This window comes from Melozone crissalis, unplaced genomic scaffold (genome assembly GCF_028551555.1).
Source record: "Melozone crissalis strain CALT ecotype California unplaced genomic scaffold, PUWL_Pcris_2 ptg000004l_1, whole genome shotgun sequence".
NCBI lineage: Eukaryota > Metazoa > Chordata > Aves > Passeriformes > Passerellidae > Melozone > Melozone crissalis.
In genome coordinates this window covers 44,666,823-44,693,270 of record NW_026535782.1, presented here as the reverse complement: position 1 = coordinate 44,693,270, position 26,448 = coordinate 44,666,823, and the positions used below count along the sequence as shown (strand labels likewise).

The window sequence follows — 26,448 nt, the reverse complement described above, 5'->3', positions numbered from 1 at the left end:
ACCTTGCCTAAGGCTTTTTGACTAGCTACATCATTCTGACTGCCTGTTATCTACCACTTCATGAAAGTATTCCCAAAGAAATGAAAGGAAAAGAATCAAAAAGAAATGAATGGGACATTTTTTCTTCTTTGCAAAAAATCATGTGGTAAATGCCCTGAGCTGTGGTTTCTGCTGATTTATTTATTCTTCTGTATTCTTCTTTAAATTATCATTTGAGATAATTCATAAAGTCTATGACTTACTTGTCTAAATTTTTCTACATTACTCTTACAGCTTTCAAACCACATATTTTGTATTTGTTCTACACCAGTCCTCTGGAGCAGTAAGTATTTCTAAGGATATTGCACAGTTTTTTTGTACAAAAAAAAAAAAAAAAAAAGAAAAACTATAATGAGGCAAAGAATTTCCCTGCTTTCAGCAATTACATGTACTAGAGTCGCAATGCTGTCTCTGTTGTCTTCTTTTCCTCCATAAAATTTGGATGATCCATAGAACCCACCAATTGTTTGGTAGGGTTCCATTTTCTGAAGAACTCAAACAACTTTTTTCATTCTTTCCTCTATCTGCTCCTCAAAATTAATTTCTATCCTTTTTACATTTCCTTTTATTACTTGTAGGATGCCACATAAAGGTCTTCTTAAATGTCAGATTTCCAAATTGGGAAGACTTTTTTCCCTGATTGTCTTAAATGCCCTGTCTGTAATTTAATTCTACAAGTTTATTTCTCACATTCTTTGTTCAGGAGCAGATCAGAAGCCTATATATGCATTCTGGAAAACAGTGGTCTCTCAAAGAGCATCTCTACAGTTCTACTGCTAGGGGATGGATTAATTCTCTTTTCTCACGCTTGTGTCGTACCCTTACTTTTTGATATCACATTTGTCCCTTGGACATTAAATCTAATCGTACACACTCACTATCTGACTTTGTACCTGGATATTTCTTATGGCAAAGTCAAGGTGTTTTTACCTCCTTCTGAATTGCTGTTCCCCTGTGATATTTGACTTGCTTCTTGATAGCTGCAGTAATGAGTCATATTGTTGTGACTCATTACTTTTCCATCTCTGTCAATTCTGTGCACTCAGTTTCATAATTTCTCAGTTTTTTTAAATCCAGAGACTAGTATAGAGAGGTCCAATAATAAGTATTCTATTCATACCCATAGGACTGTGTATTCAGTACTGTTGCCTTTACCTTCAAAATTGCTCTTTGTATTCCTTCTGTGGAAGTCTTCATCTGTAGTAGTAGTTCTGCATCTTACCAGCCTCATATTTAATTCTTTCTCCCTGGACACTTCTAACTGTTATAACATTGTGTTAGTAATGCAGCATGTACAATTTTTTGTGATGTTTGTGACACCAAGCCCTTTCTCTATTGTAAAACACTCTAGTTAACATGTTTGTGGGTTTAGTTTTCTTGATTATATATACAGGTAATTCTAGGTTTTATTCCCAATGAAGACCCTTTTCTTATTTGACTCTACTATTAGACACCCTATCCCTTCAAGATTTGTTTTGTTCTTGTTTTTGCCTCAGTTTAGGTCTGCTGTAATCCAATCCAATCCTGTATCAGTATATTACAGACATGGAAAACAGATGCATCTGTCCATGTTCTCAGTTTCTGTTGGCTTGCCCTTTTCTCTTAGTTCATGCACTCTATATCTTGGTTATTTCAAATGGTAGTTCTTGATTCCACTTTGTAAATGCTATCTCTTCTGCATCACTTTCCCTGCTTCAAAGCATTTTCAGTGTCTATTAAATGTTTACTCCTTCACTCTAGCTAAAACTTGGAGCTACCCCAAACACCCTTCATGCTGGGTCCTGGTTTAGCAGGAGTGGACTGTCATATTACAAAGGCAGAGAACCAGAAAGTGCCTTCTCCCATTTTATTGTCTCAAGTGGAAATGAAAATTCTACCAGTGTATTGCAATCAGGTTTGTCCCTCAACTTTTTACTCTCTTGTCTCTTCTGTTGTAAAGATTTGTTGTCCTCAAACCACACTTGGCTCTCCGTTAGATACTGAAAGAGGTGCAGCAAGTATACCTGGATACTCAGGTTCTGTTCTGGGGTTTATATTTATATACATTTATATTTAACTACCTCTGGGAAATGTGGTAGTGAAATTAGATGCATTTGATACTCAAAATGGATGTACACAAGAAGAACTAAGGGGCCAGTTTAAATGCAAAAGTAACAGGTTCTTATACGAGTTCAGCTTTAGTAAAGCCTCCCCCTGATGAAGGTGGCAAAGGACATCTCTGAAGAAAAAACTGCAGTAAGGAATGGAACAAGTCTTGCTGGAGATTCCCACTTTCTGTTCTTGGAAGCAGAACAGGGATGCAAAAACTGGAATGAAACCTATCCTGAGGGAAGGTGTTAGACAGAAATGAAACTGGGTTGTGGGTTATAGATTTGTAGAAAATTCTGGGTATTAGAAGTACCTCTAAAAATGCCCGTCTTCAGTGTGAATCAGTGAGTTTAGCAAGTCAGAATGTCCAGATGCATGGACATGCTACTGGTGTGATGGCATACTTATCTGTAAGGAGAGTAAGGGAGAGAGATGTGCTCCTTAGGGGTGCCCACTTCAAAGAGCCTGTGAGAGTCTCCTTTGGAAGAGCAGGAGTCAGTCTGTTCAATACACTCCCACATGGGACTGTTCAACTCTCTGAGATGTGTGACTGCTTGACACACTCAGCAAGGTGACAGAAAGAAAGGTAGTCAGGGAAATAACTTGCTCACAAGGTTCACTCATACCCAAGGCCTCAGCGGTGATGGTGTAGATCCAGCAGTGGTGACAAGCTGAGTCATTTTGGAAACAACCAGATCAGCTATAAGTTGTCTGTCCTCTTCTATGTGCTCCCCAATCAGGGGCATTGAGCTGTCCATCACCTGCCACAGGAGGCAAAAACAACAGTTAGTAAGGTGGTTTCCTGCTGGCAGATGCCTGTTTCAACTCACCTCTTACATTAACCTGTTTCATGTCTGCACATCCTTGTCAGTATCTACAGTCACCACTCTCCTCATGCTGAAACATGCTTGACTTTTCCAGGTGTGGGATTTTGCTTAGAGTTTTTTGGAAATGTGCTTCCCCCAGCTCTCCATCTTCCTTCCCTTCACAACTTGGGAGCCAAGCCAAGACTTATGGTGGCTGGAAGCTTTCTATATCAACTTAATACAAATTTTCTCCTTCACATGTCCCGAGGAGATGCCTCTGATGGATAAGGTCTGGCATTGTCTCACAGTACTTGGGGGTGACATTGCAATTTAAATGGCCACAGGAGAAGAGAAACAACATGTACTGAAGCCTGAGGAGATGAGAGCAGCAGGGACTGGAGGAAACCAGGAAACATTTGGGATTAATGAACACAAAGCACTGCACCCTGAGAGGGAAAATAAACACCACAGATGTGTAATGAATAGGATGTCACCAAACCAGCACCAAGTGGAGGAAAATAAACTTGGTCTCTGCTTGTCTTCTTGATAATGCTGTGATACAACTGCTGCCCAAGCAAGTTCTACAAATCTACTGGGGAAAACTGGGAAGCAAGACTGTGGGGATGGGGGAAGGAAAACTGTCAAAGGATCTTTGAGGTAAGAAATGGCCTCACAACAATAATACTGAAAGCACAGCAGACCCTCAGCTGTATAGCGGCCCTGAACATGATTTTCAACAGTTCATCATAAATCAAGTGTTTTGCAAACATTCACTAAATCCCACAGGAAGAACTGTACTCTGATGAAGTTAAGATTCAGCTGGAGTAAATATAATAGTACCAAAATATCAGGGTTGGAAGAGTTTGTTTTATTTTGCTTTTATTTTTAAAGCAAACATTAAAATCCCTGGAAATGCAAAGTTGAAGGTTGAATTGCTCAAGAAAGGCACTGACTCATGCTCAGATAACAATTGGAAATGCACTCCACCCTGGCAGGGCCACAAAAGTGCACTCTTGGAGGGAAATGGAAAATTTTGTACCCTCTTTTTTTAGATTTAAAGCAGAGGAAATCAGTGAGGTGAGTTCACTGAGTTTGTATTCTGCTCTTTTCATGCAGCATAATGGTTTTGTTTAATTTCTAGAATGTCTTCTATGAACACTAGAAAAGCTACCTAGAAAGGTTTAACTTTGGTTAAGGTACATATGGAAAGGGGGTTGATGTTTATATCCATGGCCTACTTGGCCCAGGGGGCAAGAGGAGAAGGTTAGAAAATTATATGTCAGCGTTTGGCTAAATACACAAGGTGGCTTTTCCTTCCACTATCCACTTAGCTGTTCTTCCATTGGGAAATGAGGTGAGGAACGTGATGCTTCCTAACAGTGTCAGGGGATGGCCAATTCCCATCTGGGTCTCACTAGCCAGGGGCTCCTGGGGGCCCTCCAGCAGGCCCCTGCGCAGGTTTCCCTTCTTTCCAGTCCTATCTTGAAAGGAAACGTGGCAATTACAGTTCCCGAGAGAGCAGCGGCGTCCCGCGTCCCCGCACGGCGTGGTGCGAGGGCCCGTGTGGCCGCTAGGTGATGCCGTGTGGCCGCTGGATGATGCCGTGTGGCCGCTGGATGATGCCGTGTGGCCGCTGGATGATGCCCGTACCCTGCCGAGCGCTCCCGGCTCCCCGGGAGCCACTGAGACACGGCTCTGCTCAAAACACCCCGAGCCCCGCTTGTCACAGGCGCATAGCATGGTTTGGGCTGGAAGAAAACTTTAAAGGCCGTCCAGTCCAACACCCCTGCTATGAGCTAAGACATGTTCAACTAGATCAGATTCCTCTCGAGCCCCATCCAGCCTGACCTTGAACGTCTCCACAGATGGGGCATCCACCACTATCTGCACAGTAAAATGTTCTTCCTTACATATAGTCTGAATGTACCCTCTTTTAGTTAAAAATCATTATCATCTGTCCTGTTGCAACAGATCCTGCTAAAAGGTTTGTCCTTTTCTTATGGGCCCCCTTTACATACTGGAAGGTGCTATGAGATCTGCCCTGATCCTTCTCTTCTCCAGGCTGAACAACCACAGCTGTTTTGGGAGCTGTCTTCATAGGAGAGATGCTCCATCACTTTAACATCTTAATGACCCTCCTCTGAATCTGCTCCAAAAGGTCCATTTTTTTCCCTGTGCTGAGAACCCCAGAGCTGATTTCCCTATCTCAAGGATTGCTTTTTCCTATTTATGTGGCTGCAGTGGCAGAAGAGGAAGATAGTGCTTTATAAACCAAAGGCTCCACGGGGAGCAAGCCCTGAAGCAAGTTCCACCTGAACCAGTGAAGACACACCAGGGATGAGGCTATCTGATGCCCTGATGTGTAGTATCTGGCAGGGGAATGTGAGATTTGGGAAACAGCAAATACAAGAGTGAACAATCACATGCACAAGGGAAGGCCTTTGAAAATGGCAGTGATTTCTGACATCAGCTAGTTGCCACTGAACTGAAAACAATCACGAGATGGCACCTTGCCTGTCCTCCAGGAAGGGTGAATTGGTCTGGAACTGGGCAGATACAAATGCTAATACTGAATAAATCAACTGGCTGAAAGGAATATGTGAATTACAGACAGACTGCACTCGTCCCTTCCTGGGCAATCACAGAACAGCTGGGCAAGGCAAGAAGATGTCAGCACATATGGACCCAGCCTTTGTAGCTGCCCAAGGTCAGAGGCTGCTCCTGGTGCAGCTGCTGCTGCCTGATAAGGTGAATGAGGGGTGAAGAAAAAGTGCCCTGGCAAAGAGACTCAGAAAAAGATCATCCTGTTTCTCCCCATGTGCCTGTATGATGCTGAAGCCTGAGATTGTGTTTTTACACTCTGATGTGCAAGAGTGGAGTGTTAGGTGATGGATGGATAGATGGATGGATGGAAGGAAGGAAGGAAGGAAGGAAGGAAGGAAGGAAGGAAGGAAGGAAGGAAGGAAGGAAGGAAGGAAGGAAAATGATGATTTAACATATTAAAAGAAATTATAGGCACTGCTGAAGGGATGAGCAGGGCTCCTTGCAGGGCAGCAAGGAGCATGTCTAGTAAAATAGCTTAGCAGTCAGGGCTTATCTTATTCTTCCAAGAGGAAGAATAAACCACATGGACCATTTTTCTTGCCCTCTGCTTGCTTCATATTTTTTATCTTAGCAGAGATGTAGAAATGGGCTAGATTACAAAAAAAGAAAAAGAAAGGAGAGGGAAGATTACTAAACCATACATGTTGCTGATAAAGTTAATTAAAGTGGAGCAAAAAAGAATTACCAGCATTAACTGCTAAATTCACAATCTATTTCAATATGAGCCATGAAAATGGTACATAAGTGTGTAGGCAGAAATGTAACAGATTCTGCTGTTTGTCATGGGAAACGAAAAGAAGGTGAAGTTCAAGTAAGAGCAAATACCATGTGTGCAAGATTACTCTTGTGCTGTTGATAACTCATCTGTCTTAATCTAATTTATTTTGCAACAAACCACTGTGATAAATCTCAGTTCATAGCACTGCCCATCACTACTTCTGTGAATCTTTCCTGAAGAACTACTTTGTGAAAATTAATTACTGCCTGCAACTGTATTGTGCAAATTCCTTGTTTGCTCAGCCCAATTAGGCATGCTTTCTTGTAAAGTGTCATAGCACACTGTTCCTTCTTACCAAGAAAATACAACCGTCACTCTGTCAAATAACTTTTTTCTCCCACTATCAAAAGAAAAAAGCAAAACAAAGAAGCAGTTTCAGACCAATAAAAGTACCCCAGGAAGTTGGCTGGAGGCAATTAATTACTTATCAACATCTCCCTCAGATCTGCATAAAAAGGTACCTGTTTGGCTTTGCTCTGCTCCTTATATTGCACTACTCTACTCCTTTCCCAACAACATCCATCAGCCTGGCGTCTGAATGCCTGCTAGGTATTGGTATATCACTCCTGCTCAATCAGGTTCTCCACTGTGATAATTCAGCATGACCCATCTGAAACTATATAGTGTTTCTTCTGATTTGTGCTGTATTGGGTGCTTTGCTGCTTACCTTGGTCACAGAGAGAGGAGCACAAGCGTGCATTTCTCTGTGTGTGAGCTGATGATGGCTGTTAGAGTACAGATGTGCTTTTCACCAGTCAGTCACACACAGTGGCAGATGTGAAAACCCAGAGGCATACCCAGACAGAGCCATATCATCTTTAAGCCCAGAACGAGCAGTGTGTGCACGTACGTAGGCTTATGTGCAGGAATATATGTAGGGATATGAAAACCACATATCACGTCTAACCATGTGTGGACACATTCCAAATGTCCTTACAGTTGTCTCTAGCAAGGCTGCTTTCTTGCTCTTTCTTTCCCAGCTGCAGGGACATAGAGATTTAAAAGTGCACAGCAGGGAAACAGTCTGCTCTAGGGGATGCTCCTCTAGGTGCTGATGGATTGCATACGGGAGCAGACCCATTAGCCCTGGCCCCATCAATTCAGGAAAAGACAGAGGCTTGCCAGCGTTTGGTTGCTGGCAGCGCGCTTCTGTCACATGGCCTTTGACAGGTCACTGCTCCCCTCCCTGGGGAGAGCAGATACATAATGCAGGAATGCACAGTCACTGGAGGGCTCATGTGGTTCTCATCAGCATCCCAGCCCTCAGCGGGTGGGACTGCTCTCCCACACATAGCTTTGCAGTGTGTCAGCACCCCTGCATGAAGCCAATAGCCTGGCTCTGCTCGTCCTCCTCAGCTGGCCTGTGTTGGTAGAGTTTACAGCAGGTCAGATGTTGTGTCTCCTCAAGTCACATACTGACAGAGGCACTTGCTTGCTTGCTGGATTGTCTCTCCTCCAGGGTATCTCTTCAGTTTACCACTTTGATTTTTCTGGCCAGCTTTTCCTTCTCTGCCCTGTTAGGATGATCTGAGTGTGCTATTTACCCCACCTCCATATCTGCCTCCTGGCCTCGGAAGGAGCACATTGAGCTTTAGCTCTCAGAGCCACAGTCTGTCCAGCCCTGAATACAAAAAGTTGTAGTGCACATTACTCAGAGTAACTTTGTGGTGCTTTGTCTTGATGGTCTCTTACTGTAGTGAATTCTGTCTACGCAAAAGATTTTAGAAAATACACCTTTCTTTTTTTGCTCTATCAAGATGTTCCTGTTGCTTGTGAACCTTTTGCTACACTCTCACCATTTATTTTCTTCTTTTAAATAAAGTGCAACTTGAATTTCTGTTTGGAAGTCCCCTTAAAAGTGATCAAAGAAAGGTTCATTCAGAGAGAAATTGAGATTTTTAATGAACTGAATCATCTGCTGAAAAGCTGAGGTGGCCAAGCACTCTGAGGCTCTCCATTTCGTTTCACTGTCCACACTGAGAAAGGAAGGCACTTCAACCCTGACACTTTGCTGTGTATCTGCTGGTTTGGCTGGGGCTCTGAATCAGTTCCTAACATATCAGTGGGCCATGGCCTGAGGATGCATGTGGGCACAGAGGAGCAGAGACTGCACAGCACGCAGGGTTGGTGCAGGTTGGTGCATGTGAACTCCAAGGCAGAGTGCTTGCAGATACACTTCCCAAAGGAGACTCACATTCAGGTTGCCCATGCTCTCACCTCAATGATATAGTCTTTTCCATCTTTGCTGTGGACAGCTTTGACAGCACAGATATCCAGACCTCCAAACATTTCTGCGCAGGCATCTGCCCAGAGTCGGTACCTGCAGAAACCACAAGGGCATGGCCTAGGATTAGCTGTCCTTGGGTAGTCCACCAAAACCAGCCACCCACCCTGTTGCCCACAGGAACACAAAGTGATTTGGGAGCCCTTATTACAAGCTGTCCTTCATGTGTTTTGCTGGGTCCTTGACTCCCTCTCTTGACTCCCACTTGCAGGGGATGGAGTAAAAAAAATAATCTTGCCTAAAGTTTCCCTTCATTTCAGATTGATTCAATCCTGCCCTCAAAGCCACCTTAATATGTTTCTTTCCCATTGGTATTTACATCAGATCTCCAGTTGGTTGTCATTCAGCCAAGCTATAAATATTTAGCTCATTTAATCTCCCAGTAGTGTTGGCCCCTCAGCGTTTGTATTGGCTTTGCCTGAAAGCCCTCCATTATGCAGGCAGCTTTCTCCTGATAAGATGTCCTGGACATTAGGACTGGAATAAGATCAGAAAATGAGTGTTGAATTTAGCAAGGAGTAGCCATCCCCTCTCTGATCTGTAATGCAGTAGCTCCTGCATTTTACAATTTACTTTCAATTTTATCCTTTTACAGTCTCCTGCTTCCTTCTATCCCTTGGGTGTTGTTCCTAGTCAGACAGTCTCATCACATGGACCAGGCACTATTTGTTGGAGGGAGACCTTCAGGCTGCAGCACTTTTCCCTATCCATCCCAGCATGGGGATGTGGCTGGTGGTCCCCTAGCTATCCTAGAGTCAGAGGAAGAGAAAGAATGACAAGAGGCATGTTATGGGGGGACCACATCCCCCCACTGTGCAAATGAGGAGGGAATGAGGCAGTTTGGTTTTATTTCCTGTGCAGCTGTGCCGTGGTCCTGGCCATTGAAATAAAAATAATAATCTCAGAACAGCAGACCTGTAAGCAGGAATATGACATGATGCAGAGAAGGGAGGGAAGGCCACAGTCTCATGAAAACACTGACATTTTGCAGACCCTACAGGGACTGGAGAAAGAGCTGTTCTGGCTAAAGAACAAATTTATGTCCTTGAAGCCAGCCAGAGTCCCCATATCTTGACAATATAATGATGAACTTGTGTGAACACAATGTCTCTGGGAAGAGGAAAAATTATGACTTATATGACTACCGGTGCTCTTTTATCCCTAATGAGGAGACCAAGTGTGTTCACCCTGGACCCTCAAGGAAGACAGTGTATGAGGAGGCATCAGTAGCATAAGGAGGAGGAGAATTATGGACTGCATGAGTCAGGTAGGAGGCACAGAGAGCACCTCTCATGCACAGCTGCGACCCAGCATCCAGGAGCACCATTGTGGAAACCACCTCTCTTCCTGAGGAACACCTCTTGGTGTCGGCACAGCAGCCCAGCAGGGAATTGTTGGTCACACCAGAGACTGTGATGGCTGCACATCTTCAATGTTTGTTGGCCATAGGTGAGCACTGGGAGCATCAGGGCTGCTGGGGTGTAATAGGAGTATTATAAGGAAGGAGATCATATTTATGCACGTGCACCAGGTGTTGCATTTTCAGAGGATTTACTGTCATTTCTGCATTACCTGAACATTTAAATTTTTTGTACTTATGTTCAGTACAGTAGGTACTTCAGGTTGCTCCTACTCATCAGAGCATTTGAGCACATTCTTACCTTGTTTAATGTACTGGCAACTCACAGATTTCAACGGGGTTTGTTGCATTTATGGCTGAATAAGACTGGACTGATTATTTGGGGTACAATTAACAAAACAAACCTTCAAAATGCAGTGTTGCAGGCTGGCAGGAATCTGGCTTTCAGTCCTACAACACTGCAATAAGGTAATGTCTACCCTTCACGTGTCTAGCTTCAGCTATGTTATAAAGAGCCAGGATGCATCATCATGTCCACTTCCCACAGTACTATTAGCATCCTGCAGAGTCACCTTCAGCATCTGATTTGGGGCTTGGCGTCCCTGTTTCACAGAACTAAAGGTTCAGAAAGGACCTTAGATGGCTGCCTGCACAACTCTTGTGCTCCCAAGAGGAGACATTTATATTATCTGGCCTGAAAGAGGACAGAGATTTGCTATCGCCTTCAGAGCATCAATTTCTGTGCTATGCTATCCTTACTTTAGGAAAATACAGGAAATGTTCAAAGGAACCTTTTAAGCTATAATTTATTTCTTACACTATTATACTTGTAATGAATGTAATGAGAAATGCCTATATCATATATTTAAAGACCCTATGCTCTTTCATTTTTTTCATCTTTAGAATGAAGAGGTGTTCAGCTTGTGGGCAACTTCTTCCAGGTCTGCAACATTTAATGAAGGAGAGTGAACATCTGCACTGCAGGCAGGATAGTCTACAACTCTACTGGAAAAATATCAGTGGTCTGCTAACTGAAAAAGGTAGAAAACTGCATAGAACTTGTTGCATGTTTTTATCAGCATTTCATTAGGTTTTCTCTGAATATTCTTTTTATTGTTCTTTGGACTTTCTCCAGCTCCTTGCTATTTCTCTTCAATTGTGGTGCCCAAAATGGACAGAGTCAGAACTAATCATGAACCTGACAAACAAGGTATAATCTCAAAAAATCTTAAATTCACTAAGGATGAATGCCTACATGTAATCTATGGATTTTATAAATCTATGAATGATCTACTTGGATGGGATGGAGAAAAGTGATGAGAACAAGTATTAGTTCTGCAGGATAGGAGTTACAGCAAAGCATGTTACCATGAGTCCACAGTGTCAGGCAGTTGCAGTATTAGCAAATATCACAGTGATTTGAATACATGGAAGTAGCATTTGCAAATTTTAGTCTGTAAGATGCATGAGGGAATTCTTTCTGCTCTGTTCAACAGTGAGAAGACCTTAACTTAGACAGTGACCACTTTTGTGAGCCTAAAGCAAAAAAGTGCTTTCAGCACTTCAGCTGACAGGTTTTTTCCTGTTGAGCAGAAGAAAAATTCTTTTTCTGCCTCTCGTTAGTAATATACTTAGAATAACCTCATGTTACTTTGTGTTTTGTGCTTTGACCTTTCTGATTTTATCCCTACATGTTTGTACTGGTGTGCTTGACCTAGCATGCTGGTCTTGTTTCCTGTGGTTGCATTCACTAAAGATCTAATGATTTAGCAATGTTGGTTTCTAGCTGTACTTTCAGTCTGTTCTTCAAATAGGACAGTTTGCCTTTGTGTTCTTAGTATTTTTTTAAGAAAACACTTGGTCTTTTAAAGTCTTTATCCAGCCTCCCAGGAGACCTTACTTACCAGTTCTCCCAATTGACCAAAGTCAGAAATACAATTCCTCCCTTCTAACCCAAGAATAGCTAATACTGTCTTGAAACTCTTCCTTACCTCTCTGTCATTGCAATCTGTTCTAGCATCGCAGAACCTGTGTTTGCCTTCCAGTTTCCAGAGATGGAAGTCCTCCTAGGAAAACAAACCAAAAGCATAACCTGAACATGAAAATAGAGTCCTGACCCATCCTCCTGCATACTGTAGTGCTCATTCTTGACTCTGTGCTTGTACAGGAGAGGATGAGGTGAGGTTCTTCCTCCCAGAAGCCTTTCCAAATCCTTCCTGAACAACACTCCATACAGGATATGTTGTTCAGACTAATGAAAAACTGACTGAGGATTTTAGGCAGAGAAACCTCCAAGGAATCTTGAGCACACATCAGGCTCTGTGAGTACTTTCTTTCTTTATACATTAGACCTAGCAGAGCTGAAATGTGTGTGAAAGATCTCTAGGTTAATCACCCTTATGTTCTGCAATGGGTAGCATCCTCCATCCATGGACTAGAAGGTCTCCAGGCAAATATTTACTGAGCAGCTTCACAAAGTATCAGTTCTGACATTCTGGGTCTATCTAAATTTGATTTCAATTGTACTTCTGTGTCCGCTTCAATTTGATTTCAGTGGTACTGATGTCATAGAATATATTATCATACTGTCTTATCACTGACTTTTCATTGACTTTTCATAATTTTCATTAGCTGCAGCTGATAGTTATTTTCCAAAAAAGGTACTGTTGCTAGAAAATTCTGGGTTTCACCATCACTGTCAGGGGTGAAAATTTTCCTTTTCTTGACCTCAGGCCCAAGGCAGACATTGGACAGCCTGCTCTGACAACACTCCAGATAACCCTTCCATAGTGCACAAGCCAGGACAAGTCAACAAGCTGACAGGATACATCCAGGAAGCCTCTCCACACTGAAAGAGATTTATGAGAGGAGTATGAGGTGTGATCCAACACTTCAATATGAGGTTGTGGGAGCCCTTGCTGCCAGTTCTCTCACATTTTCAGCAACATGTACAAAAGACACTGAATTTGCAAAACTACATTCAGCAGTGGTAATACTGATGTCCTGCTAGACTAAAACTTGAATCGTTATAGCTGACTACCTAATGCTCCTCTTTACTCTTGTGAGACACCCTAGAGTGCTTTTCTCCTCTAAACTGGCATGTTTAGTGGCTGTGAAATTGAAATTGTCTTTGTGGCCATGTTTAATGGACTGAATTGGGGGGCTGAAGGAGCATGATTACTGTGTTGAATAACTGTGTTTTCATATAGTTGACTTTTGGGCCTGTTGCCTTCAACCAGCATCCATTCTGCTGCCCTACTTCCTAAGCAACAGATTGGATTCCTCCTCAAGCTTGGACTGTCATTAGCCCTTTGATGAACTGTAAGGTCAGTGCTCAGTCCTCAGCCTTTCTTTCTCTTTTAATATGGGATTTTTAGGATTATGTTTTTCAGTTCTGCAATGAGAAGAACCACTCTTTGCTAACATTTATTTTTAACAGAAAATTGCCCTGCAGTGGCAGAGGCCATCCAAAATCCCATTAGTACTGGTGGGTACTCCTGGAGTCTCATTAGTGACAAGATGATTTGACACTGGTGTTTAGAAAATGTACCTGGCATACCAAATGCAAGCAGCTGTGTTGTCCCTGGGAAAATTAAACCACAGTTTGACAGTTTTACAAGGTAATTTGACATGGGAAAGCTCCCAAAATAAGAACTCTGCTCAAGCCATTGGACTGATTTGTTGGACTTATTTATGCCTATCCAGTGTGAGCCAGTTTTCAGCATAAGATTTAAAATATATCTCCCTGCTGTATTCCTAACTTTCCTGTTAGGTAACCTTGCTGTTTTGAAACTGAAGAGTTTTATTGGAAGCCCACTGGATCAGACACCAAACCCTACACCACAGCCTTTGTCAAGATCATTCTCTTCCAAGCAAGTCTGAGCAGTTCAGGAGTCAGCTGTGCCCCCAGACTTAAAGAATCACAGAATCACTGCATATTCTCAGTTGGAAGGGAACTCAAAAGGATCATTGAGCCCACCTCCTGGCCCTGCACAGCACCATCCCCAAGAGTCATATCATGTGCCTCAGAGCATTGACCAAATGCTTATTGAACTCTGTCAGGTTTCGTGCTGTGACTGCTTCTCTGGGAAGCTGTTCCGGTGCCCAACCACCCCCTGGTGAAAAACCTTTTCCTAATGTCCAACCTAGACCTCGCCTGACACAACTTTAGGCCATTCCCTTGGGTCCTGTCACTGGTCACCAGGGAGGAGAGATCAGTGCCTGCCCCTCCTCTTTCCCTCATGAGGAACTTGTAGACCAGGATGAGGCCTCCCCTCTGTCTCCTGTTCTTCAAGTGACCAAGTGACCCCAACTGTTCATCATACAGCTTCTTTTCAATTTTCTTTTTTGTATTGTATGAAGTGAAAAAGGAGACTTAAGACAAAAAAATTTTCCTAAGGATATCCTGCCTCAAACCCCATTTCTCTTAGGGATTGAAAGGCTTCCAACAATCCTAAACATCAGGGGCCACACAGTGTACAGTCAGTATCTTAAAGAGAAGGACCCCAGACTCCTAGAGATCAGTTGCTCAAACAGATTTGTGACCACAACACCTTCAGCATTGTTTAGGAGAAGTGGATAAATGAGCAGATCAAGAGCTCTTGGTGTCCTATCTCAGTCTATAAGTAGCTCTAGTTTAGACACAGGTGATGTGCACATTGAACTGCTTTGGAGGTGACAAGTCAAAAATCTCAGTCATGAAACTACAAAGGAAGGGTATTACCCTTTTACTAAGAGCTGGTGGCAAGAATAGCCCATGTCTGAAAGTCAATAGCTGCCGGCTTAATTCAAAGTGAAGAACATTTAATGTGTCTAAACTGGAAACGATCCTGCTGTTTGCCTCCAGTTGGGGTGAGTATGGAAGCATAACTTCTGTCCCAATTTCCCCTGTAACATGAACTGTTTTCATGTTTTCTCTTTACCAGTATTACAATGGCAGTCAAATACACTTGGTGTAATTTTAGGCATGTATCATATGCTGCTTATCTGCTGTTTTCAGACTGGCTCAAGGCATGGACAAAGTAGGAGTTTGTTGGCAGTGTAAATCTGGAGTCACTGCACTGAAGCCAATGGGAAACCAAACTGAAGCCTTGGGCCATAGGCTGGAAGGAAGTGCATTGAACATCTGGGGCAGGGAGGAATGCATGACTCACTCTGCAGCATCCTCCCTCTGCCAGATGCTTGGTGCAAAGTAAACATATTCTGGAGAATTTCAGTGCAGTCTTTTCTCAATAGAAAAGGGGTTTTTAAAGTCTATATGTGTGGGTGAAGGTATAAAATTACTGAATACATTCCATGGCTCACAGATCAAAGCAAGTCACTTTGTATGACGCTACTGCAGATGCTGGAATTGCCTTTAAGGCTGAGATTTGCTAGCATGACTAATGGTTTTGAGTCTCCTATTTGGGACACCAGTGAGAGCTCTGATATTTTGGGTGCTTTTACCTCTGTCCTTGGACATAGTAGGGACTTATACCATAGAAAAAACCTATTTTGTCTAATGCTGGGGTGGAAGGAACAGTCCCTGGTGGGACTGACTATACTACTCTCCCAAGCTCTCATCCATAAATGGCTCTCTCAATCTAACTCAACCTCCTGGGTTAGCAAGTCACAGGGTGAATCTTGCTGTTTGCTTTCTTTGCTAATGAGCTTTATTTTTCATTAAGGTGCTCTCTGTTCATGTGAGTTTTCACATTAAAACATTTTTTCTTTAGCAAACAATTGTCTGTGCAGCTATACTCCCAAGTGGGATTAGGTCTTAGTGTGACTCCTTTCTTTCCTCAATCATCTGGTGTTATTTCTGATCCCTGTTCTGGATGAGTGCATGGTGAGTGTGAATAATAAGTGAGAAGAGAGTATGGTCAGGATAACTTGGCCTTTGTTTCAGTTAGAGGTAGTTGGGGAGCAGGCTCTGGAGCCAAGGCTAGGTGTGTTGGCAGGAACAGGGAATTTTAATTGATATTTTAAACCTTTTTTCCTTTGGCCAATTTGAGTCAGACTCTCTGAGATGTTAATGTAGTATTAGGCAACTGTGCTATTGTTGATCTGATTCAATTACAAATAAATTTTCTTTCATTGAGATCACATGAAGTAGGCAAGTGTCCCCCATGTCCTTCCTTCCCATGAAGAATGTAACTCAGTCATTATCTAGTTTTCTTAAACATCTCTGTGCTAGGAATCCAACTGGGAATTTTAGGCAGGTATAGCTGAAAAATATATGATTGTGTACATTTGATTATCTTGTTTAACTACGCTTTAGCAGAACTATGGCCTAGAGGTTTGCAGACATGGACCCAAAAGTCACAGTGTTGTGGGCGTTAGGTAACATATGCAATTTATCTGGCGATCTGAAGAATGTACTGCTGGAGCTGACTACTTGTCCAGAATTCTGTGATTGGATAAGGAGCCTCTGGAGAAGCTGTGCTGTGTGGCTTTTTTCATTTACTGGTTTGTAGTAAGAAGAAACAGGTGTCTTACTGACTCATGTTGTTACATCTCTAATTGAGCATGGTGACCACTGAAGTTTGGCTGAATGCTTTTTAAGACTTTCAAACATACCGGCATTGAAGATTGCTGTCATGCCACCTCCCTCACTGCACCACAGGGCAGGGAAGAGCTTTGGGGCACCCACAGAAATGTTTCACCTCCTATCCCTCCTTTGTATGCATCAAGGAACACACAAGCAAAATGCCCACAGAAACTCTGTGTGCTGCCCTAGCTGAGGCCGTTCATACCTGGTGTTCTGTGCCCCTCGTGTGATGTAGTGCTGTGATTTGCAGCTGGGGAGAGTATAGGGTGCTGCTGTGGGCTGAAAGATGGGGTGCTGCTATGGCCTGGACACTCCAGGAGTTGCAGCTAGTTCATTCTTCTTTATTTTTTTCTCCAGGTGGAAAGTGGGTGGGTTCAGCTCCCACTAGAGGGTACTTGGAGCTGGAGGACTTTGCTGGAAAAGATGAACCCTTCAATAACAGGATGGAGAGGTGATGGCCGAGCATAGTCATTATAGTGGGAATTAAGTGAATCTCAGAAAGAGACAGACAGAAACAATGACCTGACAGTGACTAATAGAGAAGATGATTGGGATCTGGGTTCAGAGGTGGGAGAAGAACAGCAGGGTTATTCTTCAAGGAAATGAAGTCAGCTACCCACTCCTGCCCAGAGCAGACACCGACTCAATCACATCCATAGCACTCTCGCCCCCCCGTCTCGCTCTGGCATAGCCATGCACTCACATGTAAGCCTTGTAGTTGCTGCCAATTTTCTGGATTCGGATGTCGTATTTGGAGTCAATGAATGGCTCGGTGGTGGCATAGGTTTTTGCCATGGCCACTATGCTGGCCATGTCCCGGAAGTCGTGCTGGTTCTCAACTTTGACCTTCATTATCAAAATCCAGTGAAAAAGAGACAAGAGCAAAAAGAACATGAATACTTGATGAGCAGAAGTCACCTTTGCACCTGAATAGCACAATATTTATTATGAATAGCACAGTTTAACCCCCCCACAGACACAGCTGAGGACAGAGCAAGGCTTCTGTGATTCAAAGAGAGAAGCTTCCCAGAGCAAACCAACCCAGACCAAATCCACCCCATTCTCCTTCCTCATGCACCAGCCCTGGTCATCCTGGCACCAGAGAGGCAGCTAGACCTTTTGCCCAAGTGGCTCTTGCTAATGCTCTTTGCTTTTAGGATGCTTCAGAAAAATATTCAATCTCTTAAGAGCTATTACTTCATTCAGACTTTGCAACTGCTGTTTCCCATGTTGGGATGGATGAAAATAGAGTATTTTGGGCGGTCAGGAAATACAAACCAATTCCAGGAAATCAACATGAGAGCTGGTTGTCTGTCACCTCTAGCCTTCAGTTCCCTGGCTTTTCACATTAACCCACTCCAGACTTTTTTTGAGAAGTGTAGGTCTCTTGACTGAACATAAACTCTGAAGGAAAAGGATGTCACTGGGTGAGTTTTTGACTCTTGGCGAGACTTGTGTGAGCGTGACGCAATGGGCATGTGGGTGGGACAGCTGGTTGGGTGTTAGACTTGAGTCTCACTTGGAAACAAATGAGCAGTTGAGACCTATGAGCCACAGTTTTTCTGAGAAGATGGCTTTTCACAGATCTGTATTCAGTTATGGGAAAACCTCTGTATCTTAATTTAAAAAAAAGTGAAATGAGGAATGACCAAAACAGTAGAAGTTCTAGTGATATACTCAAACCTCTACAAAAGCTTGGGAAAGCAAAACTGAACAAGCAGGTAACAAGAACATAGTGGACAACTTCACTCATATCTTTAGCCATGGCCTTTAGTGTACTGGCAAACACTTGTTTGGTGCATCACAGAAACCTGTACAAGTCTTGTTCCTTAGGGCTGGACGTTTGCAGGAAGGGTGGATTAATTTGTGGAAAAAAGACCATGACTGTATGAAAAGGATGAGCAAGTGAGTGACTTTCTTTATGTTATTACCCTCACTTTGTCTTTTGGAGATGCTTTAAGACCACAGCTGGGGATTGCAGCCCTGCTTTGCTAAGCATGCATTGACGGGTGACAATACAAGGGTGTCTTCTCCAGAAGAGTTTTCCAGCTGCATCACTCTGTGTTAAAGGAGGGTGATGCCAGACTCTGTGGAGCCAGCTGAAGGAAGCACATGCAATGGTATTTGGTGTTTCCTTGCAAAGAACAAACAAGTGGTTTTATGTATCTGCTTTCAACCATGGGAGGCTGGGCGCCATCTTCACTCAGGAACAGAGAACAAGCTTGTTGCTAACCTGCTTTACTCTGTTTATATTGTTTTGTGTAAGTGCCAGCTTACACATAGAGCACATACAAAGATTTAGCCATATCCTGTTGCAGAACAGCTTTCAAAAATGGAACAGTTGTGGGAAAGGTGAAAAATGCAACCAGTTTGACCGATGACCATTTCTAGATGCCTGAATTTGCTTCTCCTATTACTGACCAGCAAATACCCCTAGTCCTTCTCCCTTTGTGCTGTGGTGAGGGCTGTGCTCTCACCATCCAGGAACTGCTGAGGAAAGGAGCAGAGGGTGATGACAGTCATCTGTGGGAAGGGAGGGTACCAAAAAAAAAAAAAAAAGGGAAATAACAAATATAAAGGAGATATGTAAAGGCAACCATTGCACGGCATCCAGGAGGAGCAGCCTTGCTCTAGGCTGTGTTGTTTCCCTTTCTGTCTGAGTGGGGCTGTGCGGGGCAGGGTGAGGTGGTAGGAATGCCCTGGAGGCAGCGGGGAGAATGGGAGAGGGAACCCAGAGCCCGGACTTGCAAAATACCAGGGAAAACAATGCAGGCTGTGTTGGAGCTGGGTATTTTTGTTGCACTGATAAGAGCTGCCCTGGGCTGAATGACATCAAGCAAGAGAGTCCCACCCAGATGAGATGATCACAGGAGGGACTGCAAGGGCAGGCGACACTGACACGGTGTTAAAACATATTCTCCCGCACCCTTTTGGGAGTGAGAAAATACAAAAGCCATTATATAATGACCTACTTGGAACAAGGACGTTTGTAGGATTTGAAACAAAGTGCTGTGCTTGTGCAACAGATGTCTTTGGGCCCAAACTGAAATATTTGCATCCTCACCCCAGGATCATTTGACCCAGAGCAGAGGAAAAGATGCAGCTCCCCTGAGGACTTTTGGCTGGGTTAATAAAGAGGGGGGCTCACCAAGGACACAAAGCAAGAAATGAAAAATAAAGATGACTCCCACAGTGCTACACCACTGCACAGTCCTCAGGAAACAGCTCTGGCATCTTCCCCGGCCTCTGCCAGAGTACTTCCCATGGACTTTTCAGAAAAAGCAACTCACAGAAGTCCCCTTGTAGGGGATCACAGCCTTATTTCCCACCAGGCATCAAAATAATCACCACACCAAAGCTGAAATCTGAGCCACCATTTGTTAATTGTTAGAGCCAGCCAAATTTGACAGAACAACAGCCGTGTTCTGGGTTAATGCTGGTTTATCCCAGGGTACGGTTATTACTTCATAAACAGGAAGCACTCAAGTTACAGTCAAATTAGATTTTTTTTTCCTGCCTTATCTATTGAGTCCCCCATTTTATTAGCTTTCTACTTTTAAATTTTGTATAATTCATTTCCTCCTGCCTTGTAACCCTTTTAGATGTCAATAAGATATCTATTTTCCTAACAGAAGAAAAAATCCCAGACATAATCAAAGCCAGGATGGCTATAGTGTGACACCAGAGGGCATTATTTAAGAAGGTACTATTAAAAATCAATCTAGTGCAAAGTTACCAATTTACCTAACAAGAGACAAATCTGTCTCCTAAAACGGGCAAGTTGGCCAATCCATGAAACTGATAAAAGGAGGTGAAAAGAAACCAACAGGAAGCCATTCCCCCCCCCTTTTATTTTGCAATCTTCTTAGGATAAATGCTGTATCCCATTAAGTGCATAGAGGAGTGCAAACAGTGAATACAAACACAGCCCCTGCCCTGGCAGCCTGTTTGCTTAGCTGTGCTGGCTGTTTGAGCAGCAATAGACTCATTCTGAAGCCATAAGGTGCTGTTTGCTGTAGCATTTTAGTGACCTATTAAGAAGGGTTTGGGTCAGTGTGTTGACAAATGCCGTTTCTGAGTAAGAAAGCTCCTCCTTCCCTTCTGGCTCTCTTCTCTAACCCAGGCACCAGTGATGCCCTAGCATGCTCCCCGTTGGAAAGGGGAATCTGGCTGGTTTGCTGGGGACGTGCTCACACAGGTGTGACCATCCCTTTGCCCTGTGGTGGCATCTCAGAGCCTGATGCCACCACATGACCTGCATCTGGCACCTGTTGCCATCCTCAGCCTGCCCAAGAAGCACTGATCTTTCTGCCTTTGGCTGGAGAGCAGTCCAAGCAGCAGGTCATGAAGAAACACTCTGCTCCATCCCTGTTGCAGACCTTGTTTTGTGATCTTTCTTGCAAGGAGGGATTTTGGATCGGTTCTGGCAGAGTTAAAACCCCACTGCGGCAGTTTCCTGGGCAGTCTGAGCCACACCTCAGATCTGTGAGCACAGGTTCCTTTAGTGAAGGATCTGTCTGGGTAGAAACTTCTGCTTCCGCTGTCTTACAGGTCCCTAATCTGCTGCTTCTTCTACATCCCAGATGTTCCTGGACACCAGGGTCCCAGGGCTACAGCTCTCCTCCCTTATCCTTAGTCTAAGCACTGCAAGGTCTGGCTTTGCAGTCCTCTTTTGCTTTCATTATGTGGCCACATGAAAAATTAATCGCTTAGCTAAAGTGCCATAATTATTTTAGTCCGCTAGGACTGCTCTACCCTTGCCTTGAGTGTCATCCAGTGTGAACTCTGCTTTTGAGGTTAACTCTGCCCTACAGGCTAAACACACATCGCTTTGGAGATAACTTGCAGAAGCACTTTCTGTGTTTAAAATGAGGTTAGATCCAGGTTCAGCTGGAAGGTGAGTGTCCAAGGCTGAGCCAGGGCTGGACTTGGCAATGTGGTGTTTAACTGAATCTTGGTAGGCTTGAAATGAAAATGCACGGTCTGAGTGTTTTCCTCCAGAGGAACTGGTGCAGCCACACAAAGCTTGTGATTTTTCATCCATCTCGACCTGCTCTCAGCCTTTCTGTAGGGACCCTACCATCTTGGGACAGTGGGTCTTCAGGAACAGTTCTGTGCAGATGGAATCTCTCCTTTCCTCTACCCCAAATTATGCTCTTCTTCTCAGAAGATACCCAATCCAACTGACACACAATCAATTTAGGCCTAACTTTGGCCTACCCCAAAACAGTGAAGTCACAATGGGGTCTGCATTTCTTTATTATCCTCACACTAAAGTTCCCCATCTGCTGCCTTTAATGCTTTCAACCTTCCTAGTACAGAGCCCAGGTCTTGGCTGCTGTGGTCCTTGGTGCCTTGGGTCAGTCACTGTTTCCTGTGTTCAGCAAAAGCTTCCAGACTGATGTGCAAGAAATGGGGATGTTTTTGCTATTTTCAAGACATTTGGAACATCCTCACACATGAGTCAGTGGGAATGCAGTGATTGGGCTGCTCTGTTTTGAATGAATGTTACATGTCAAGTCATTATTTGTCTTCTCCAAAGGAAAATATTTGTTCCTTGACGAACTGAGGCAGCCCTTTCCCTTCCTTTCCCCTTTAGCACACTGGATTTTCAAAGCTCTCACTTTTGGAACATTCTATTTCCAGTCCCGAGAGAGACAAGGTGACGAGCTGTCCTTCCTGATAAAAACCTTGCAGTATTTTTACATTACAGAGTGGCTCTGTTTAGTTTGTGTTATATTTACACCAGGGGAAAAAAAGAAGCAGAGAAGTCTTTCCCATCCAGTAAGAGAGAAAATAACTCTGAACATATTATTACGAACAACAAGTTTTTCTTCTACAATGTCATCAATTCATCCGAGCCAAGATTTGTACTGGGAAGGTGTTTACATAATTATGGGGCAGGAAGGGACAGGAGTGACTCTTAAACTGATCTAATTAGAGAGGTCTAAAAATAAAGTAGGAGTAGCAAAATATACATATATATAAAATTGATATAAATATATGTAAAGTCACATGAACAGATACTGGTTTTCCTCTCTTTGTAGATCTGGCAGTTGTTTCCTTCTCATGATCTGATCAGGAAGAGGTGAAGAGGCTCTTTGAGTGAATTTGCAGTACTGGGCTCTGTTCCTAGGGCACTTTAGGGTCATGTTAGCACACAAATGGCAAATACTAGCACACTCAGAGCTTTATTCTTTTCCATGGGCTCTGGCATGAGATCCGGAGTCAGGAAGAAGTGTTACTCCTTTCTCACTGCAGTGCTGTCCTTATTCAACAGAGACCCCCAATCTCTTCTGGGGTAGGTAGGCTTAAACTGCACAATGCTTAAAAATGCCTTCACCTCTAAGGAGCTGCTGGGTAAACAGCAGTTCTGTTCTGCACATGGAAAGACATCTCTCAGTGTCCATGCATGGTTTTCCTGGAAGATTCCTTGGGTACTGTTGATCCTGTGAGTTTGGGCAACTTGAGTACAATATGAGAAAGGTCCTTCTCTGCTGACTCCATTGTAAACAGTTGTCTAAGCAGTATTTCTACAAATATTTTATTTGTACCGATACTGCACAGGGCCAGCAGCCCAGAGAGCACTTGTTATGATTTTCCAGAGCCATGGAAATATGAACTGACTCCAAATTTTGGAAGGAGGATAATGATGGTCATGGGAGGGACTGAAGGGCATGTGTTCTGTTTTTTAGATTAGAAGATTGTCTGTTCCTGGGTGAAGGCTATTACTGGTGTCTCTGTTCAAGTCAATAGAGAAGCTGTTGTTTCTGCATTTCTCAATGGAATTTTCAAAAGATGCCTGTTATTGCAAATGTGTTTTCTCCATCTCCATGTGTACCTCACATGCACACATCACTTGGCAAGAGCATTTCTTTCACAAATGGTGTACTGCTACCCCTTTTGGTTCTGATCCTGAATAGTGGCTGCTCCTCTCCCAAGCTAAAGACAGTTGTGGTCACCTACCCTTAAGGGGAAGGGAGTCAATAGAGCCTATTTTGTACAAGCCCTACTGTGGTTATTTTTCATTTTAGCTTTGAGGATTCTTTGTTCAGCCCTCTAATTAAAAAATGTGAATTTGGTGAAAATTGTGTCAAAACAAACAATATGTGAAAATGAAAGTTATAATTATGCTCCTTCTAGCAATTATTGCAAAATAATAAACATTCAGCACTTACACTGCCAAGAAGGTTATGAAAATGAATTAGCAACAGGTATTAGGTAATCATTATAATTCCTCTAGTCTGTAACACAGAGAAACTGAAGAAAACTGTGAAATGATACAAATCTCCCTGAAAGCAGATGGTGGAACTCTTTGGGGAAGAGGCATTTTCTGCATCCAGAATTCTTCTGGCTCCTGGCCACTGCCTCAGACAAATAAAGAATAACAGTGCCTGGACTTCCCATCTTTGCTCATTCTTCTATGTGTTGGTGCCTCCCATTACACATAATTTTATCGTTAATAACACAAATAAAAGGTAACTACTTCCTTGACAATTTCTGTTGCAATAACACTGAATGCTGACATCCTTTGAAGCACCAATTACAGGTACATGTACATGGCTCGCTATCTTGGCATCATTTGTTGCAGTGAGTACTATTTTAATACTCACATGTGTACTTTGGCTAATATATTGGTAATTCTCTCTTTTGTTTTTCCAATCGCTGGTTTAATACAAAACATGACCTGATGCAGGTGCTTTATTAACATTTACTTTGTTGCATACATCAAACCAAAAGCAAACCTATCTCTTTTCATGTTATGTATATTTTATAGCTAAAGACCTGCTATTTCCTGCTATCATCTCTAATTCTGAAAACCAGTGCAAGGAAATAATTTAGGTCTCTCTAATCTCACTGGTTATTGCTTTTGCATTATGATGGTTAAAAACAACATAATCTCTCCTGAGAACTTTCCTCTTCTGCATTACTTTATTGTAGGTTTGATTTTTTAGGTGTTACTTTCCTAGTATACCCATAATTGTGCTTCTCTGTATTTCTCCTGGTATTTTCTGCAGTTTCTTTTGTCAGTCCTGCTTGAGCTTGAACCTTACTGTTTCAAAAAAAGCATGAAACAAATTCTTGCTACTTGCGTTTTAAACCAACTGATTTATTCTTTATTTTATTTTTTTTTATTTTATTTTATTTTATTTTATTTTATTTTATTTTATTTTATTTTATTTTATTTTACCTTTCTCTCTTTTTTTGCTCTGCAATGAAATGGAGTGAGACTGAACTGAGAAAATTTAATCAGTCTCAACTTTCCTTCAGGCTGCTTGTGGCTGGAGAAGGGCCCAAACTAAAACCATAAGGTCAACAACCCTTGCTTCCTGTACCTTCCCCATCTACTGAACAGAGCAGTGTGGAAACTCAGTGCCCAAATGCACATCCAGACTTTGCTAGTAGTCCCTCATTTCATAATGGACTAAAGTAAACTTGGCTTCAGACCAATTCTTTCTTCTAAGATGCTGGCTGTTAGCCTATCTGTATCTGGAATGACTTCCTACATACCCTCCTTGTACCTCTGAGTACAATTGTACCAGGAGTCTGAATAGAAACTCTCTTCCTCCTTAACTTGTGACAGCGAAAATCAATATAATTAAAGAATAAAAAGGGAGGGAAATTATGAGATGGAAGAAGATCTGGTGTGTGCTGCAGAAGACAATAGCTAACTGTTCTGCTGAGAGTTTTGTCTGGAAATACTGTTGAGATCGGAGTACTTGTCTCTGATTCTGCCCTCATTTCTGTAGCCACCAAGGAGCCTTGGTGCATAAGACACATGAAGCCCTGCATTACAGGTGAAATGGCAGAGCAGTCAGAGACATGCAGGCTTGCAAGGTCTCAGGGGAGAGGTTTTCCTCCTGGTTTGTCCTTGTTGGTTTTTGTTAATTGAACCCTTCCTAGGGACAAGTTAGTGGCTCCCTACAAGCACCCCTAGGCTGTCTGCACACACTCTAATTCAATGACACCTCTGCCTGCTTATCATAGGCAGTATCAATATATTAACCAACATTTCCTGCTTATTTACATGTTTGTTCCTTGATGCTGAAAGCCAACTCCACTGCTGGCACAGGGATCTGTGCCCACTTCCTCCCCAGCAGCTACCATCCAGACAGCGGAACATTGCAAGCAGAGCAAGAAAGATTATTAGATCCTCCATGTGCAATCCAGCAAGCCAGAAAGGGCTTCTGTTTCCAGAGCACAACAAACAAACTGTACCAAGTTTAAATTTGGTGTAACTATATATATTTTTCAGGCAAAGCATGAGGCCAGGAGAAGGTCTGTCTGCTCTAGGGAGGCACTGCGACAGGCGTATCAGTTACGAAGTTCGTGTACCACTCATTTGGATTCAGAGATGATACCTCAATTTTGTACTTCTGAACAAACCAAGTTTTAGACAGATAGGGGATGCCTTTTGAAAAGATATATGCAAGAAAGAGGAGACTCAAGTGCAGTAGGAATGTGCGGGTGATGCCTCACTGAAAGGGGAGCCCAGTCACCCCAAAAAACAGGGGCTGCTAATTCACTGGGGAATAAAGATCCAAGAGAGCCTGGGAAAAACAAACAGGTCCTTCTGGGTAGTGAACTGTTTTTCAGGATTCCTTGGCAGACAACCAGCCACTCTGCTTTGTAAGGTCTTGTTCTTCCTTGCAAGGAGGAAAAAAATAACTGAAGGGCTCCCATTTTTTGAATAAGGTCATCATAATGCACTCAAGAAGCCCAGTGCCACAGCTCCTCATTGTGAGTGCTATGGGGTGTAGCTGCACTTTACAGGTGCTTGAATAAACAGCACTACCACTTTCAGGAGAAGAGAAAATGTATAAAAGACAAGCCTAATGACTTCAGCCCAGGCAGCTTTTCCCCCACACTTCACCAACCCCCCTTCCCTCATCCCAGATAGTCTCCAACCCAATCCCACTGCCTGTCTCCAAGTGCGTGACAGCAGAAAAAGGCCTTTTC

The 26,448-nt window shown here is 43.1% G+C and overlaps 1 protein-coding gene across 4 annotated transcripts in view; it reads right to left on the bottom strand.

The window, feature by feature from the left end:
- The window catches only part of SYN3 (synapsin III), a 184,029-nt gene that overhangs the window by 6,124 nt on the left and 151,457 nt on the right, over positions 1–26,448 (bottom strand). For all 4 annotated transcript variants that reach the window (XM_054280212.1, XM_054280222.1, XM_054280204.1 and 1 more), the window contains 4 exons: positions 17,192–17,334; positions 11,951–12,025; positions 8,533–8,635; positions 2,754–2,888 (listed from right to left, as the gene is read on the bottom strand). In XM_054280212.1, the coding sequence (XP_054136187.1) occupies positions 2,754–2,888; positions 8,533–8,635; positions 11,951–12,025; positions 17,192–17,334 (456 nt within the window). The remainder of the gene's footprint in view (positions 1–2,753; positions 2,889–8,532; positions 8,636–11,950; positions 12,026–17,191; positions 17,335–26,448) is intronic.